Source organism: Astatotilapia calliptera, chromosome 13 (genome assembly GCF_900246225.1).
Source record: "Astatotilapia calliptera chromosome 13, fAstCal1.2, whole genome shotgun sequence".
In the NCBI taxonomy this organism is placed as follows: domain Eukaryota; kingdom Metazoa; phylum Chordata; class Actinopteri; order Cichliformes; family Cichlidae; genus Astatotilapia; species Astatotilapia calliptera.
In genome coordinates, this window is record NC_039314.1 from 17,186,935 (window position 1) to 17,203,860 (window position 16,926).

The following is a 16,926-nucleotide window of genomic DNA, read 5'->3' on the forward strand; positions in this document are numbered from 1 at the left end:
CTGAAGTTATGAATTATATTATTATATTATTTCTAAAATTGATCTTACTGTATCAGTAATACCAAAGCCTTCAGGACATCAATCCAAATCCTGATCGACCATAAACAGGAATTTTATAAAGAACTTTGCATTAACAAATGTGTGACTTTTTCTTTCTAGCTAATGAATGTCTTTTATTCATCTCCTAGGACCTAACCCTAATTTGTATAATGCAAAGCATACTGGGCACCAAGAAGTCATAAAAACATCAACAAACATGCCCAACCTTTCACGTTAAATATGTTTTCATTTCCTGTTTGTTCAAAACTGAAATGAAAATATCTAGTGACAAGTACTGGAGGAGTATTTAATGAATTATAATTATGAAAGACAAAGAAACAGTGACGCATCAGTAATGACTGGAAGGGACTCGGGAAGTCAAAGGGGAATGGAAAGTCCTTGGAATTGGAACATGTGTTCTGAGGAAATCAGGGTAAATAAACTGCACTGGACTTTGCTCTGTCCTATTTCTGATGGCGTCACATTGATTTTTTATTTTTTTGCTCTCTTCAAACGTGCATCATGCTGACTTTTCTTTGGAAATTTATAGTGTTTTATGTTTTTTACACCTCTGGGTTTTTATCTAATTACGTGACGTTCGAAGATGAGGCTAATATACCAGCAATCGCCAAATATTTCAACACGAAAGGGAGGTATGAGGAGGTTAACCCGTATCTCAGAGAGGACATACTTGCTGTAAACAGGTCAATTTTACAGCCTCCACTGGATGAATGTCAACAAATTCATCTGACAGCCATAATAAGACATGGCACAAGATACCCGACGACCAAAAATATTAAGGAGATGCAGCAGCTCTATAACATGATCCTGCACAATGCCTCAGGAGAACAGAGCTGGCTGCACGAATTGCAGACCCAGTGGAGGATGTGGTACACTGAGGACATGGACGGACGACTCGTCCAGAAAGGTGTGGATGAGCTGAAGCACCTGGCTGTCAGGCTGTCAAAGCTGTTCCCCTCACTGATTTCAGAGGAGAAGCTTCGAGGTGGATTCATCAAATTCATAACCAGCTCAAAGCACAGGTGTGTCAACAGCACACTGTCCTTCAAGGCAGGACTAACAGAACTGTGGCATATTAAAGGTACGACCATGATTATTATGATGGCCCCTTTATGCATAACCTGTTGCTCATTATAATCTGTTGCTTTCCTCTGTGCAGATAAGGAGTTTGATCACGCGGTGAATGACGCTCTCATGAGGTTTTTTGATAAATGCACCAGGTTTTTGGAGGAAGTTGATAACAACCCATCAGCTGTGACAGAGGTGGAGAAGTTCAAGCAAGGGCCAGAGATGAGGAGGGTCCAGCAGAAGATCGCAGACATCCTCAACGTCCCATACAGTTCCATCACATACGGTTGTATCTACAAAACCAGACTGAGTGTATTATCTGCACTCTTATTATCTGTATTAACAGAGCAATGCCTTATTTATAATATCATATATCTTACATCTAAGGTGCTTCAGTGTTAACTTCATTCTGAGCAGTCAGATGAAGGCTGCTCTCTAAACGCTTCCTAGTTCATTTTGTGAGGATGCCACCTCTCTGGAAGAGAAGAATCCATGTTTGAACAGCCTGTGTTACTGAACCACTTAACATTTATCTTGCAGATGTGGCTGAGGCTGCATTTTACTTGTGTGCTTACGAATTTGCAATTAGGTCAGTGAAGTCCCCCTGGTGTGAGCTCTTTGACGAGGACGATGCAAAGGTAGGAGATAGCCATCAGATATATTAAGTGCAGATGTTTATGAGGTTGTTAGAGAAGCCAGAAGAATCTTTTGTGGTTTAAACAGTTGAACATCTTGTTTCAATTTTGAGCATTTATCTGGTTTAACAGGTTATTGAGTATGCAAGTGACCTAAGGGAATTCTGGAAAAGAGGCTATGGTCATGATATTAACAGCAAGGCAAGCTGTATCCTATTTCATGACGTGTTTAGCCGAATGGACAAGACGGCCACTCAGAATAAGTAGGTGAACTTTTAATAACCTGTAGGTTTTTGATGCCCTTGATTAAAGAAATACATGAAACAATTATGTTTACATAACTAGAAACCATTCATCAAAGGACAATTTTATATGGCATTGGGATGGACTCCAGAGTCCCGCTTTTGTGTTTTCTTTAAAGTTTATCTTCAGATTTACAGCAGGAACTGTAGCTAATTTTAAACTTTCTTTCTCCTCTGTGCGGCAGGTTGGGACAGCAGGTGACTGAAGCTGTGACAGTCCAGGTGGGCCATGCAGACACCCTTCTTCCTCTGCTTACCCTTCTGGGCTTCTTCAAGGACAGCGAACCGCTGACATCAACCAACTATGCTGCACAGGCCCATCGCTCATTCCGCACCACTCACATGTTGCCCTATGCAGCTAACTTGGTCCTGGTGCTCTCTGACTGCGGGGGAGGTGACCTCAGACTACAGCCGCTGCTCAATGAGAAGCCTGTAACTTTCCCCGGTTTGACTAATCGGTCTTCCATGCCGCTCTATCGAGATGTCTTAGAGCACTACAGTGATCTGCTCAAAGGCTGCGACTTTGAAACCGAGTGTCAGCTGTTCAAGCAGCCTGCTGAAGTTTAGGCAGATATTAACAGAGGTCTTGTTATTTCATTTTTCCACAGTGGAATAAATGATAGGCTCCTACAGTAAAAACGCAACTGGCTGAAAAAGCTTTTATTTCTAAGTGTTCCATCTTGAAGCGATGACCATCTTTTCTTAAGCTCTGACATTAAAGAAATAAATGGACAAATATGCTCTGTTTTATTTCTATTAATTTGTTTAACGAAATGTTCAAGAAATCTTCTTTTATAGAAAAAAACCCCAAAAACCTTTAAGTAGTTATAAGCTTCCATGATTGCCGATGGTATATGATTCATTCAAAACTAAATAATAATAAGACATTTTTGCATTAGAGGAGTTCGCATCTGTGGAGTCATAAATCCAGCATAAAGGTTAACAATAGCAGAAGATAATGTCTTTTTTTTTAATGTATTTATTATTTATTTGCTTATTTATTCCCTGGCAAGGGAGAAGACACTCTCCCCATCCCCCACCACCACACCTAGCATGCAGACACACACATATTTTGGCAACACACATGAAAGTATTTCGCAAATGATGTCTCAGTTCTGCTTCCCATGCTTGATTTATGTGATTAGAGCCTGTGTTTCAGTGATTTGTGATGATGTGACACACACCAACAATAATTAATAACCGTTGTTTGCTTACTCCAGCATCTGCCTTTGCTGATGCCATTGGCAACAGGCAGTGTATATTACATTTAAAAAAAGTGCAAGGCTGTGGGTGTGTCACTGCCAAGAAGACAAACATTCACATATTTCACTCACTACTGACACAAATGACTTTAATTTCAAGTAATGTCACACCCTCACAGAGCTATTTGGGGAAGTCAGAGAGGTGTGCACATTAAAAAATGTATATCTTAAATCCAAAATCTTACTTAACAGCTTAAGTAGCTTGTTTTGTTGTTGTTGTTGTCGTCATTTGTTTATGTTTTTGTTTTTTAAATTACAACACAATCTGGGAATAAGCGGCTCTGGTGTGGAGTGTCATTTAAATAGTGACTGATGACTTAAGGTACCACTGCAGTGGTGAAGCTAATAATTACTGTTCTTCTCTAAACAAACAGCTGTTGTTACAACATGCAGTTTCAATGATGCAAATGTTTAAGGTGAGATTTCACGGCAAACCTATTTTGCATGCTATGTTTTGCATCATATTCAAACTGCTTAAATATTTGACTAGAGGTGGCATCAAGTTTTTGAAAAAGAGGCAAAAAGCTGATAAATAAAATCCACGTGCTATTGTGTGATTTTTATGAATAAATAACAGGCTTCTCTGAAAAACACATCAACACCAACCAACCACGAACTGTCACCTAAACAATCCTCCAAAATATCAGCTAAGCTCAATAAAGAATTCAATAAACAATAAAACATGTGTAGACTTTCAGTAAGCTGAATCTCTGATCTCCATTACAGTGCACTAACGCTGAGGGAAGATACAATGATGCAAATCTGTGGGTTTGTGTGTGCAGACAACTGTCTTTTGTTTATAGAAAACCCTTTTTAATTGATGATGTTAAGAGATTTTTAACACATTACCATTATTTACTAATCATTTGCTCCTGCTACATTCCTAAATAAAGGAGTTAATGAAGAGTTTAGAATTTCATTTTAATCATTTTAATCTAATTAAGTGGCAAGAAGAGAAAACTCTAGCACTTCAGATCAGGGTGATGTGCCCCAAAAAGTCATGCCTCCTAGTCATGCTTCAAAAGCTTTAGTGTGAAACAGTAAGCTACTTTTATCAAATCAATTTTTTTTAAAAAACCCAAAATATTCCTCAAAGTATCAAATAACTTTTGGAAACCGACGGACAGTCACTTTCAGAAATTATACGATCACCATGAATATTAATAAACAAGCAGAGCTTGTCATTTTCGTATCGTTCCCCCTACAAGGCATTGGTTGGACAGTCCCACATGATCGACGTCATTCTCGGGTCTGCGCACGGCCTCACAAGTAACCCATCATGACGACCGCTTTAAGGAAAAGCGCAGTTTTTTATTTTACCATCATAACCGGTATTTCCAGCTGTTTTTGTACCGACGTGAATCCAGAGGAGAACCCAGAGATCCCAGCAATCGCCAAATATTTCAGCACGAAAGGAAGGTATGAGGAAGTGAACCCGTATCTCATAGAGGACATACTTGCTGTAAACAGATCAATTTTACAGCCTCCGTCTGCACAATGTCGCCAAATCCATCTGACAGCCGTAATAAGGCACGGAACCAGATACCCGACCACAAAAAACGTCAAGAAGATGAAGAAGCTTTACGACGTGGTTCAGGGCAGCAATGTTTCCAACAGGAACTGGCTGCGTGAACTGCAAAACCAGTGGAGGATGTGGTACACCGAGGACATGGACGGACGACTCGTCCAGAAAGGTGTGAATGATCACAAACACCTGGCTGTCAGGCTGTCAAAGCTGTTCCCCTCACTGATTTCAGAGGAAAAGCTTCGAGGTGGATTCATCAAATTCATAACCAGCTCAAAGCACAGGTGTGTCAACAGCACACTGTCCTTCAAGGCAGGACTAACAGAACTGTGGCATATTAAAGGTACGACCATGATTATTATGATGGCCCCTTTATGCATAACCTGTTGCTCATTATAATCTGTTGCTTTCCTCTGTGCAGATATGGAGTTTGATCACGCGGTGAATGACGCTCTCATGAGGTTTTTTGATAAATGCACCAGGTTTTTGGAGGAAGTTGATAACAACCCATCAGCTGTGACAGAGGTGGAGAAGTTCAAGCAAGGGCCAGAGATGAGGAGGGTCCAGCAGAAGATTGCAGACATCCTCAACGTCCCATACAGTGCAATCACAGATGGTTAGTGGTGTATTATCATATCCATCATTTTGAGAGCATTACATATAATCAGATTAAGCTATAGATAGATAGATAGATAGATAGATAGATAGATAGATAGATAGATAGATAGATATAGAGTACCACTTGATTACAGCTGATTAGAGTACAGAACACCTAAATATGACAGTAGATATATGTTTATATAGTAGGTTAATATTGTGCAGGATTTCTTTGTGCCACGTTACACAGTGCAAGCTCAAAGAACTTGCAGTAGACGCAGTAGACTTTTTTTTCCCCCACATGAATTCACAAGTAATGAAACTGTCAAAAACCATACGTGATGCACATTTCACAACTTAAACATCAGTTGGCCGCTTTGGTTTCGTAAGTCTACCGCTTGTTATGTTAATATGTGTTACCACTGTGGGTCTAACTGTTACAGGCATGTCTTTAACAGCAAAGTTAGATCTCACAGTCAGTGAAAGTTGATTTATAAACTACCCTCATTGTAGCTGGTGACATCTTTATATTGCCACAGAGGTGTGTGGCCACAAAAATTAATCTGTCACTCCTTAGAATGACACCAGCTTAGTAGTGCACTTCCCAAGGATTAAAGTCACTGTGTTTTAAAGTAGATCAGCTGAAAGCTTTTGAGTTAGATGTAGAACAGACAGACAGAGGCTCTATTATTTATCCGTGAAATAGCTGGTGTGTTATTATTTACAATTTCTAGTTGGTCTATTAACACATTTATTTGATAATTTTGTCACATCTTGGCTTCACGGGTTTAACAATTGAACACTTTCTACATTTCACCAATAATTATTACTAAATTATTACCAAACATTTTAAAATAAAAACTTCTGAAATTCTGCTTATGGCGTGTCACTGGGCTTCTTACAGCAGATATTTGCACAGTAGATGGAGCTGTTTTCAAACATAATAACAATAATACTGCAAGTTCACTCAGCGTTAATGCTGATAGTAGAAGTTTGTCTGCTTGGTGCGGTTTAGGAACGTGCAGCTTTCGACAACATTCAGCTGTGGCTTTGAAACAGCATGAGTGTTGGAAAGTTCATTTCCATATTTCACAGAGAAGCGTTGTGCTTTTTTAACTCTCACATCTTCATTATACATGAAATGTGAAAAGAAAATACTGAAATAATACTTTTCAACCTTTTTTTTTTTTTTTACCTCTAACATGTTTTATCATATTATATATTTTAGGAGTTCTTTTCAGATATTTCTGAGTTGTAAACAGAAATTTATTACATGCTCCAAAAAGCCAAATATGTATACATCTTGTTACAAAAAAGAGAATCTTTTAAACCTCTGAAATGATCTTTGATTCCTAGATTTGTTACCATTTAAATGAACTACCTAATATAATATATATTAAACTATCAAAATATATGTAATATATATTAAATTATGTTTATTTGTACTTTTGTACTTTTAATGGTGTCTTTCAAATACTACTCCATTCTCCATTCCATTATTTGTTGTCTTTATTACCCAAATAAATTGGAACTTTTACCTAATTTCAGGATTTTCTTCCATATTTAAAGTTGTATAAAGAAAATGCAACACATACCATGCTCCTAAGATTTTTAATATGTCGCTTCCTGCTTTCAGTTCTGTTTTTCTAACAGCTTCCTGACTGCTGTGATTTCACTGACTGTTAACATTTTGTTTTAATCTTTTTCCTGCAGATATGGCCGAAGCTGCATTTTATTTGTGTGCGTATGAGTTTGCCATCAAGACTGTGAACTCTCCATGGTGTCGTCTCTACGACGAGGTCGATGCACAGGTGACACAGGAATAGGGTTGCACATTGTGATAAAGCAGTAATATGTGCTTCAGATTAACTTTGAGTCGTGTATCACAGTAGGGAAAGCATGATGGACCCCCCCCACCCCCCCCCCCCACCCCACCCCACCCCCGATTACAATGTTTCCAGTTTCAGAAATGTCCACAGTACTTTTAATTTTTGTAGACTGTGGCAATTTATTTACAGGCCATATTTTTTTCTTACTAAGGGTGCTATCAAGCACATACACACAGAGATAAATGATGTATTACTGATTGAATAGAGCTTCTGTTGCAGATGTAGGACCTAATCTCAGGCAATCAGCCTTTAATGCACTCAGTACAGGAAGTCCAAAGAATCTAAAAGATATTTAAAATTCAGTCAGTGAATAAGTTGACAGAAAACTCTAAAACAGGAGTGTCAAACATTTTGAGGGCCAGAATCAGCCCAGGAAAGACTCCAATGGACAGTTTTGGAAAATATTAAGGAGTGTATAAAATTTTACAGCTTTTCCAACTAATAAAGACCTCCACCCACTGCCATTCATGCCACACCAAAGTGCAAGGCAATTTTGTGTGAATTAATTAAAGTTTTATATTCTAAACTTATAATTACAAGAAAGTCTGAGCAATGATTAAACAGAATCTTTTCTGTAACTTTTCTAAATGTTTATCATGTAGTTTCATTAGTATAGCCCTATAGGTGATAGGGAACAAACAGGGAAGTAAAACTTAATACAGACACAAGAGACAAGACACTACCAAAATAAAACAGGAAGTAACACAGTCACAACCACAACCAAACTTAGATGGAGATTTGACAACCTGACCTGAGGACCACACGGGAATACAACTAAAACTAAAACACAATAATAATAATGGATTGAATTTATATAGCGCTTTTCAAGGCACCCAAAGCGCTTTACAATGCCACTATTCAATCACTCTCGCATTCACACACTGGTGGAGGCAAGCTACGGTTGTAGCTACAGCTGCCCTGGGGTAGACTGACAGAAGCGAGGCTGCCATATCGCGCCATCGGCCCCTCTGGCCAACACCAGTAGGTGGTAGGGTAAAGTGTCTTGCCCAAGGACACAACGACCAGGACAGAGAGCCCAGGGATTGAACCGGCGACCTTCCGGTTACAGATACGCTTCCCAACCCCTGAGCCACGGTCGCCCCAAGGCTGAAAACACAAGGCTGAAAACACACAAGAGCGTACGCATAGGTGAAAACAAAATAATGAACAACATAAGAATCATCCTGAGCATCATTAAATAAAATTCTTTACAAGTGCAAACTTTCTGTCACTTTATTAAAAATAAATTATTGTGAGCTGACTCTCTTACCCTTAACTGAAGGGACAAACACCCCAACTACTAGAATAATAAAACTATAACAAGTTTGTCCAGTTGGTGGCAGTAATTTGCCAAATTTTGTTCCAATTCACCAAATAACTAGACAACAAGAAGAAAACCAGCCAAATTAAATGAAATACCCTGTATCACAGCTGTTGCATTTCATGTGCACAGTCTGTTTTATGAATAAATAAGTAGAAACAAATAAAGAGACAAGCTTCAGATTAGAGAAAGATCCTGCCAATGTGTCCTGTACTTCACCTCACAAAGAGATTCCTGTGTCTTATGTTGCAATCTGATCTCAGAAAGCCTGAACTGTCACCTGCACAGTGAACGATCAGCAGGTTTCTATCCTTTTTGTTTAGTCATGCCAGATTTGCACATAGACTAATTTTGTGTTTGTAGTATTACCGCAGCGTTGACGTCATTGCATTAGCTCTCAGTTTGATATAGAATTACCTCTAAAATCCTTCTGTTAGTTTATGAAGGATTCAATAGTTTGACTCCCCAGGACATTTCTGACTTGTTCACTGTCTGTAACCCAATTAGATCTCTCAGGTTATCAGATCTGTTAACTGTTCCCAGAGCTACACCTAAGTGTGCTGAGGTTGCTTTTAGTTACTGTAGTGCTGTCCTGTGAACCAAGCTAAGGCCAATTAAAGCTTCACATTCGAAATCAAACTCAAAACGTTCTTTATTCTAACAGCCTTACACTTAATAACTGTGTGTGTGTCTGCATGCCTGTAAATGTTAACTTGTATTTCATTCCTTTTTACAGTTTTGTTTTGCTGTTTTTATTGCCTTAGACTTTTTATTTTTTTTTTCAACTTTTACAATAAGCCCATGCTTATGTGTAATGAAATGTGCTATATAAGTAAAATTGGCATTGACGCTGACTTTCTTATTCAACAGGTAATGGAGTATGCAAATGATCTGAAGCACTTCTGGAAAAGAAGCTATGGTTATGACATTAACAGCAAGTCAAGCTGCATTCTCTTCCATGATGTTTTCAGCCGTCTGGAAAAAGCAGCTAAAGAGAACATGTAAGCAAACCTTAAATGGTGTTACACTATATTTTTCTCATGTTAATAAACATATTTGGGGGAAAAGGACTCACTGCTCAGCCCTGAATCCAGGCAGAAGCAAAACTTGCTGGATATTATTTTAGCTGAACTACAGTATGTGGGATCAGCTCAAAAGACAGCAGAGCTCGTGTTCGCTATATTTCAAAAGTGTGGCTCATTAGCATACACTCGCTGACCACTTTATTAGGAAAGTTCCTATTTTACTGTGTTAAGTTGAACACCCCCCACCCCCACCCATCTCCATTGGCCTTTAGAAATTCCTTAAACCTTGAAGCTATAGATTCAACAAGGTGCTGGAAACATGCTGACTTAAAGCATCATACAACTGCTGCATATTTGTCAGTTGCTCCACTGAATTGAGATCTGATGATTGTGCGTTTGAGTGGAATGAACCAGTTGTCTTGTTCATTCAACTAGTCTGAGATTATTTGAGATAGGCTGGGAGCAGCCATCAGATGTACAAATATGTACAGAGGCTAAGGTAGGCTGCGGTGTTAAACAATGCTTACTTTGTGCTGAGAGACATTTGAACATGCCACAGTTTTCCAATTATCTGTTGTCCATTTTTTGAGATCCATATTACTTGTAGCCTCAGTTTCTTTTTATTAGCTGGCAACAGTAGTCTTCTGCTGCTGTAGCTTATTGACTTCAAGGTTAGTTATTCACCATGTATAAATACCTAAATGTAATACGTTGCTGTCATGTGATTGGCCAGTTAGATATTGGTGTTAAAATGCAACAAATGTATCTAATAATCCAGCCACTGAGTGTAAGTAGTGAAGAGCCAACCCAGGTTGTGTTGTTACATGTGTTGAAAGGATGCAATCGTAAAGTTCCCGTTTTGAAAAGAGAACAACTTTACTACACGCTCACCGTTAAAGCATGTGTGTGGGTGATTCTGACTGTTTAAAATGTGACTGCAGAGTGAGCAGATTGTGGGTTGTACCTTTCAGCCAAGCACAATGTGCAAGCAACTGCAGTCATCTGTCACAGAAATTCTGAGACCAAAAAAACAGCAGAACAACATTTTGTTGTTCTCCAGTGAGATTTGTGGGAGTTTTAAAACATCAGAGTGAGAAACGTTAGTAAAAGTTAGAACATTCTGGCCTTGCCCTCCTTCACCGGGCTCGGTTTTAGCAATGAATTCAAATGAATGGATTTTGCAGTGTCATCTTGAGTAAGCTATAGAAAAGGTTACACTTAATCATTATGAACTCGAATTTTTAATAACTGGGATTAAAACTTTCCTGGAGCGGCGTCCAGCCTGCAGACCACATGAGCTAAAATATTAACATTGTTCTTAATTTTTGTTAAGTTTATTTTTAGGAGTTGCATATATGTAAGCCTTTCATCTTTACTGGAAAATATTAGGCTAATAATACTGATTTCTTTAAATAAAACTAGCAAATTTACTGGTGAAAATAGACTAATAAAGGGAAATTAAAGTAACTGTGCCACTGAGCATAATCAGAAGCTAACAACAGCTTTTAAAATGGAACATGGCCTTGCTTGTTCTTTAGAGCATAGGTTAAAGCTGTGAGTCAGTGAACACACCTTAAATATATAATGACCATTATGTTTTGTCTTTCTAATCCATAGGATAATAGGACAATAAAAACAACATTGGGTATTTCTCCAGCTAGATTTGTGGGAGTTTTAAAACATCAGAGTGAGCAAAGGCTTTGCCCTCCTTTCTGGGGCTTGTTTTTAGCAATGAATTTGAATGAATGGACTTTTGCAATGTCATCTTGAGTAAGCTGTTAAAAAGGTTACAGATGTATGAACCCTAATCTATTATCTGGTTGTTAAAGATCTTTAACAACTCTTTGAAAAGTCCTCTGCTTTCCTAACGATATGGTCAACAACCTGAAGGAGAGAATTCTTCAAATTGCAGATGAATGTCCAACTGTGACAAACATTGTTCTGCATACAGGGTCAAACGATGTGTCCAAACAACAGTCGGAGGTTCTGAAACGGGACTTTACTAGATTACTAAATACTGTAAACTCTCTGAATGCAGCTGTATTCATCAGTGGACCTGTACCGCCCGTCAGAGGAGGAGACGAGAGATTCAGCAGGTTGTTTACACTGAATAAATGGCTTATATCAGCATGTGCGGACCACTCAGTGCATTTTATCAACAACTTTAATATTTTTTGGGAACGCAGGCATGTGTTTAAAGCAAATAGATTTGATTTTAACAAGTCAGGGGTGAAACTGTTCACCTCCAACTTGTTTTATTCCATACGTCATCCATCTGTGCTTGGTGCCAAGGCTGAGATAAACGAGGAGTTATCTCATAAAGAGGAACAAACAGTACTCCAAGAACAGACAAAGCCCAGCAGAAACCTTGAGGAGGAGCTCCATCTGCCCCCACCCGGGAAGAGCCTCAGAAAGGAGAGACATCTGAGGCAAGAAGAGGGGTCCCTATTTGCCTCCAATTCTCTCAACAACACCAACGACCAGGACCAGGGACCACAATCTTCCCCAGTCCCCCAAACCCCTGACAGGCCATCACCCTCCTCCCCCTCCCTTTCTCCCTCCTCCCCACACCTGAAATTCACTGAGGAGATGATGAAGCGGGTCAATGCTGGGCTCAGATCTACCCCCCGGCCCAATCCCTTTTTGTCCCCCATAAACCCCCCACCAGAGCGGCCAAAGGTTCGCCATCGAGCCCCACCCTCAACAGAGCAATCGAAGTCACATTGCTCTTAGTTCCTCCTTACCACCTTCATGCCCTGTCTCCGCAGTCTGATGTGTGATGTGTGGAGGGTCCGGGCTGCGAGGATTATGGCAGTGGCGACTTTTTCCAGGAGAAGCTGGGACCCTGTTTACTAGAAGGTTTTAAAATTTCTGTACTTTTAGGTGACAGGAGACATGTGGCCTGGTCAAAACACAGAGAGCTGCATTCTAAAAGATCTTTAAACATAGTAAACATACCTTGTGTGCCACAGACTGCTCCCAAACACGAGGGGACAAGTAATACCTCTAAAACACTTAAGTTGGCTTTATTAAACGTTAGATCTTTAGCTGGGAAAACATTTTTAATTAATGATTTAATCACTGAGCACAGCCTTGATTTTATGTTTTTAACTGAAACTTGGTTGGACCAAAGTAACAGTGGAGCTGTTCTCATCGAGACGACCCCTCCTAACTACAGTTTTATCAGTGAGGTCAGGGCGAGCAGGAGAGGAGGAGGGGTTGCTGTCCTATTTAATGAATCATTTCAATGTAAGCAGCTATCCCCTGGAAGTTTTCAGTCTTTTGAATATGTGGCTTTACAGCTGAAGGCCCCATCCAAAGTTGTGTTTCTTAATGTTTACAGGCCTCCCAAATACTGCACAGACTTTTTTAATGACCTCAGTGAACTGCTGTCTGTGCTCTGTGTTGATTTTGACTGTGTAATTATTGTTGGGGATTTTAACATCCATGTGGACAACCCTCAGGACAAAGGGACTAAAGACCTGAGTAACACTCTGGGCAACTTTGGGCTGACTCAGCATGTAACAGAGGCCACACATAATAGAGGACACACTCTTGACCTACTGACCTCCAAGGGCCTGAGCATTTCAGAGGTTACTGTGTCTGATGTGGGCCTGTCTGATCATTACTGTGTTTTCTTTGAAAGTAAAATCTCAGCCCACATAAATATATCAACAACAGTGATCACAAAACGGTGTATAACTGAACACAGTAGTGCAATTTTTAACCAGGTCTTCCCATTAACACCTGACCTGTCCAGAGGGTCAGTCAATGAGCTCGTCAATAGCTTCAATGCTAACATGTTAAATGTCATGGACCCAATTGCTCCCATTAAGGTGAAGGTTATCTCTGGAAGGAAAAAGTCTCCATGGAGAAACTCCACACTGGTGAAAAATGAAAAAAGAGAGTGTAGGAAAGCTGAGCGCAGATGGAGAAAAACAAACCTCCAAGTTCATTATGACATTTATAAAGAGAAACTTCACAATTATAATTTACAACTGAGGAGTGCAAGGAGGTCCTACTTCTCTGACATCATCACTAAAAACAGTCATAATGCTCGGGTCTTATTTTCTACAGTTGACAGGCTAACAAACCCTCCTGTGTCAGTGGCAGCTGAACTTCATTCGACCATGGCCTGCAATGACTTTGCCAAATTCTTCACAGAAAAAATCCAAAAAATTAGACAAGCAATTGGTACATCAACAGCAGATCCAGGATATGTACTGTGTCCACCAAAAAACTGTTTAAACACCATGAAACAGTTTCAACCTATTAACAGCAAAGACCTGGAGGACATCTTAGGTCAACTGAACTCCTCCTCCTGCTGTTTAGATGTCCTGCCAACAAGTTTTTTCAAAAAGGTCTCAAAGACTTTGCAGTCAGACCTGTTACAGATCGTCAACTTTTCTTTATTATCAGGTGTGTTTCCAGAATCACTAAAAACTGCTGTAATAAAACCTATACTGAAAAAGGACAATCTTGACAAGACACAAATGAACAACTACAGGCCGATCTCAAATCTCCCATTTTTAAGTAAGATCATTGAAAAAGCAGTTTCTCAACAGCTCAATTACTTCTTAAAACAGAATAACTGCTATGATGCCTTCCAGTCAGGTTTTAGACAGAACCACAGCACTGAAACCGCTCTGACCAAAGTGTTTAATGACATATGTCTGAATACAGACAGTGGAAAAATGTCAGTCTTAGTTTTACTGGATCTCAGTGCAGCATTTGATACAGTTGACCATAACATATTACTCAAACGACTGGAGAACTGGACAGGTCTTTCAGGAACTGTACTAAACTGGTTCAAAACATACTTAGAAAACAGGAAATACTTTGTATCAATAGGTAACTTCACATCTGAGCAGACAAGTATCACATGTGGAGTTCCCCAAGGTTCCATCTTGGGACCCCTTCTGTTTAACATCTACATGCTCCCACTGGCACAGATTATAAAGAACAACAAAATAAACTACCACAGCTATGCAGATGACACACAAGTATATATCACAATGTCACCAGGAGACCGAGGCCCTGTACAAGCTCTTGGTAAATGCATGGAGGAAATTAATGACTGGCTGTGCCACAATTTTCTCCAGCTAAACAAAAACAAAACTGAGGTAATAGTCTTTGGCGCCAAAGAAAAACGATTACAGGTCACCAGAGAACTTCAATCTATACATCTAAAAACCACAAACCAGGCGAGAAATTTGGGTGTAGTGATGGATGCAGACCTAAACTTAGAAAAACACATTAAGACAATAACAAAGTCAGCTTACTATCACCTCAAGAATATATCAAGGATAAAAGATCTGATGTCTCAACAGGACCTGGAAAAACTAGTCCATGCATTCATCTTTAGTAGGCTTGATTACTGTAACAGCATCTTTACAGGTCTACCTAAAAAAATCAGTCAGACAACTACAGCTCATTCAGAACTCTGCTGCTCGAGTCCTCACTAAGACCAAAAAAGTGGACCACATCAGTCCAGCTCTGAGGTCTTTACACTGGCTGCCTGTCAGTCAGAGGATAGACTTTAAAGTTCTGATGCTGGTCTATAAAGCTCTGAATGGTTTAGGACCAAAATACATCAGTGACCTCCTGACCCAGTATGAACCTTCCAGATCCCTCAGGTCATCTGGATCCGGTCTTTTATCAGTTCCCAGAGTCAGAACCAGACACGGAGAAGCTGCATTCAGCTTTTTCTGCTTCTTATATCTGGAACAAACTCCCAGAAAGCCTCAGATCAGCTGAAACACTCAGTTTATTTAAATCCAGGTTGAAGACTCACCTATTCTCAGCTGCATTTGAATAAAGCACCAAATCCACACTTTTAAGCTTAAATTTCAAAACTTACATTTAACTACTGATTTTATCTATTGTTCTGATTTTATCTGTTTTGATTTTATATACTGTTTTGTTTGTTTGTTAATTAGTTTGTTTGTTTGCTTGTTTTAATCAATTTTAAATCATGCTTTTTATTTGTTTTTGTTTCTAATGTCGTATATAAAGCACTTTGAATCACCTTGTTGTTGAAATGTGCTATACAAATAAACTTGCCTTGCCTTGCCTTGCCTTTGCTTCTGACTCGTTTTCATTTCTAGCTGGAATTTCTATTTCCTGCTCCTCCCTGATATGTACTTTTAATTAATTAAATGCTATTTCTAAAAACTATTTAGAAACTACAGTCATATTTACAGTTAAAAATTAATGTCAATCACTTCAATGTATTTGAAGATGGTAATAACCCCACAATCCCCATATTTGATAAGCTCAGCCAATCCCTAATATATACCTGGTGTTCACAGGCTGTCAGAAATGCTGAGTCCATGTGGCAATCAACAAACCAATTAACTGACTGTTTGAGTTCTCATATTTCAACACTGAAACTGTGTATTCTGTAGGTCAGGCCAGCAGGTGGCTGAAGCTGTGACAGTCCAGGTGGGCCATGCAGAGACCCTCCTGCCTCTGCTTACCCTTCTGGGCTTCTTCAATGACAGCGAACCACTGACTTCAACTAACTTCGCTGCACAGACCCGCCGTTCCTTTCGCACAAGCCATATGTTGCCCTATGCAGCTAACTTGATCCTGGTGCTTTATGATTGCGGGGGAGGTGACCTCAGACTGCAGCCGCTGCTCAATGAGAAGCCTGTAACATTCCCCGGTTTGGCTGATCAGGCCTCCATGCCGCTCTATCAGGATGTCTTGCAGCACTACAGGGATCTGCTCCAAGGCTGCGACTTTGAAACTGAGTGTCAGCTGTTCAAGCAGCCTGCTGAAGTTTAGGCAAGCACAGTATTTTCTGGAAAAGAAGGCATTATACAAGCATTATCTTAGTCAGAATGTGTCTGTTATTCCATGAATATTTCACTGTTCAACACGGCCTTTCTGAACAGGATTTTCACTCTAGCAATCCAGTGTCTCTGAAACACCCAAAGACCCAAACCTAAAAAGTGAATTTGAAGTTCCTGTAGCATTTCAGTATTATCGCTGCTATAATAAAGTATATAACATTTTGGGTTTGGTTTGTTTTTGTTTTTTGTTTTTTGCAAGATTCGCTATCATCACTACACAACCTAATGCTTTCATTAAATAATCCATTTTTCCAGTGTAAACATTTATGACTTGCAGATAAGGTCACTCACTTTTCTCAGTGTTCTGTCTTATTTTTAAGGTAAAGCAGTGAAAAACTATTTTAAATGCACTACCATTTGTGGGCAAGAACCATCTTCTTGGATT

At 39.5% G+C, this 16,926-nt stretch overlaps 2 protein-coding genes across 2 annotated transcripts; both read left to right on the forward strand.

Moving 5' to 3' along the window:
* Positions 1 to 284: 284 nt before the first annotated feature.
* Positions 285 to 2,801, forward strand: LOC113034756 (multiple inositol polyphosphate phosphatase 1-like). The gene is made up of 5 exons (XM_026189742.1): positions 285 to 1,141; positions 1,220 to 1,414; positions 1,669 to 1,766; positions 1,896 to 2,026; positions 2,251 to 2,801. Exons 1-5 carry the CDS (start codon positions 562 to 564, stop codon positions 2,630 to 2,632), a joined length of 1,386 nt encoding a protein of 461 aa, XP_026045527.1. The 5' UTR covers positions 285 to 561; the 3' UTR covers positions 2,633 to 2,801.
* A 1,743-nt stretch (positions 2,802 to 4,544) lies between these two features.
* minpp1a (multiple inositol-polyphosphate phosphatase 1a) lies at positions 4,545 to 16,706 on the forward strand. The gene is made up of 5 exons (XM_026190821.1): positions 4,545 to 5,195; positions 5,274 to 5,468; positions 7,163 to 7,260; positions 9,530 to 9,660; positions 16,092 to 16,706. Exons 1-5 carry the CDS (start codon positions 4,607 to 4,609, stop codon positions 16,471 to 16,473), a joined length of 1,395 nt encoding a protein of 464 aa, XP_026046606.1. The 5' UTR covers positions 4,545 to 4,606; the 3' UTR covers positions 16,474 to 16,706.
* Positions 16,707 to 16,926: the final 220 nt, after the last annotated feature.

What these genes read in the sequence shown, in the direction of transcription:
- LOC113034756 (XM_026189742.1), top strand. Translation starts at nt 562, where the DNA reads ATGCTGACTTTTCTTTGGAAATTTATAGTGTTTTATGTTTTTTACACC. An exon ending in TTGACGAGGACGATGCAAAG is followed by an intron (nt 1,767 to 1,895) that starts GTAGGAGATAGC and finishes CTGGTTTAACAG; the next exon opens with GTTATTGAGTATGCAAGTGA. An exon ending in AAGACGGCCACTCAGAATAA is followed by an intron (nt 2,027 to 2,250) that starts GTAGGTGAACTT and finishes TCTGTGCGGCAG; the next exon opens with GTTGGGACAGCAGGTGACTG.
- minpp1a (XM_026190821.1), top strand. Translation starts at nt 4,607, where the DNA reads ATGACGACCGCTTTAAGGAAAAGCGCAGTTTTTTATTTTACCATCATA. An exon ending in AGAACTGTGGCATATTAAAG is followed by an intron (nt 5,196 to 5,273) that starts GTACGACCATGA and finishes TCCTCTGTGCAG; the next exon opens with ATATGGAGTTTGATCACGCG. An exon ending in AAAGCAGCTAAAGAGAACAT is followed by an intron (nt 9,661 to 16,091) that starts GTAAGCAAACCT and finishes TGTATTCTGTAG; the next exon opens with GTCAGGCCAGCAGGTGGCTG.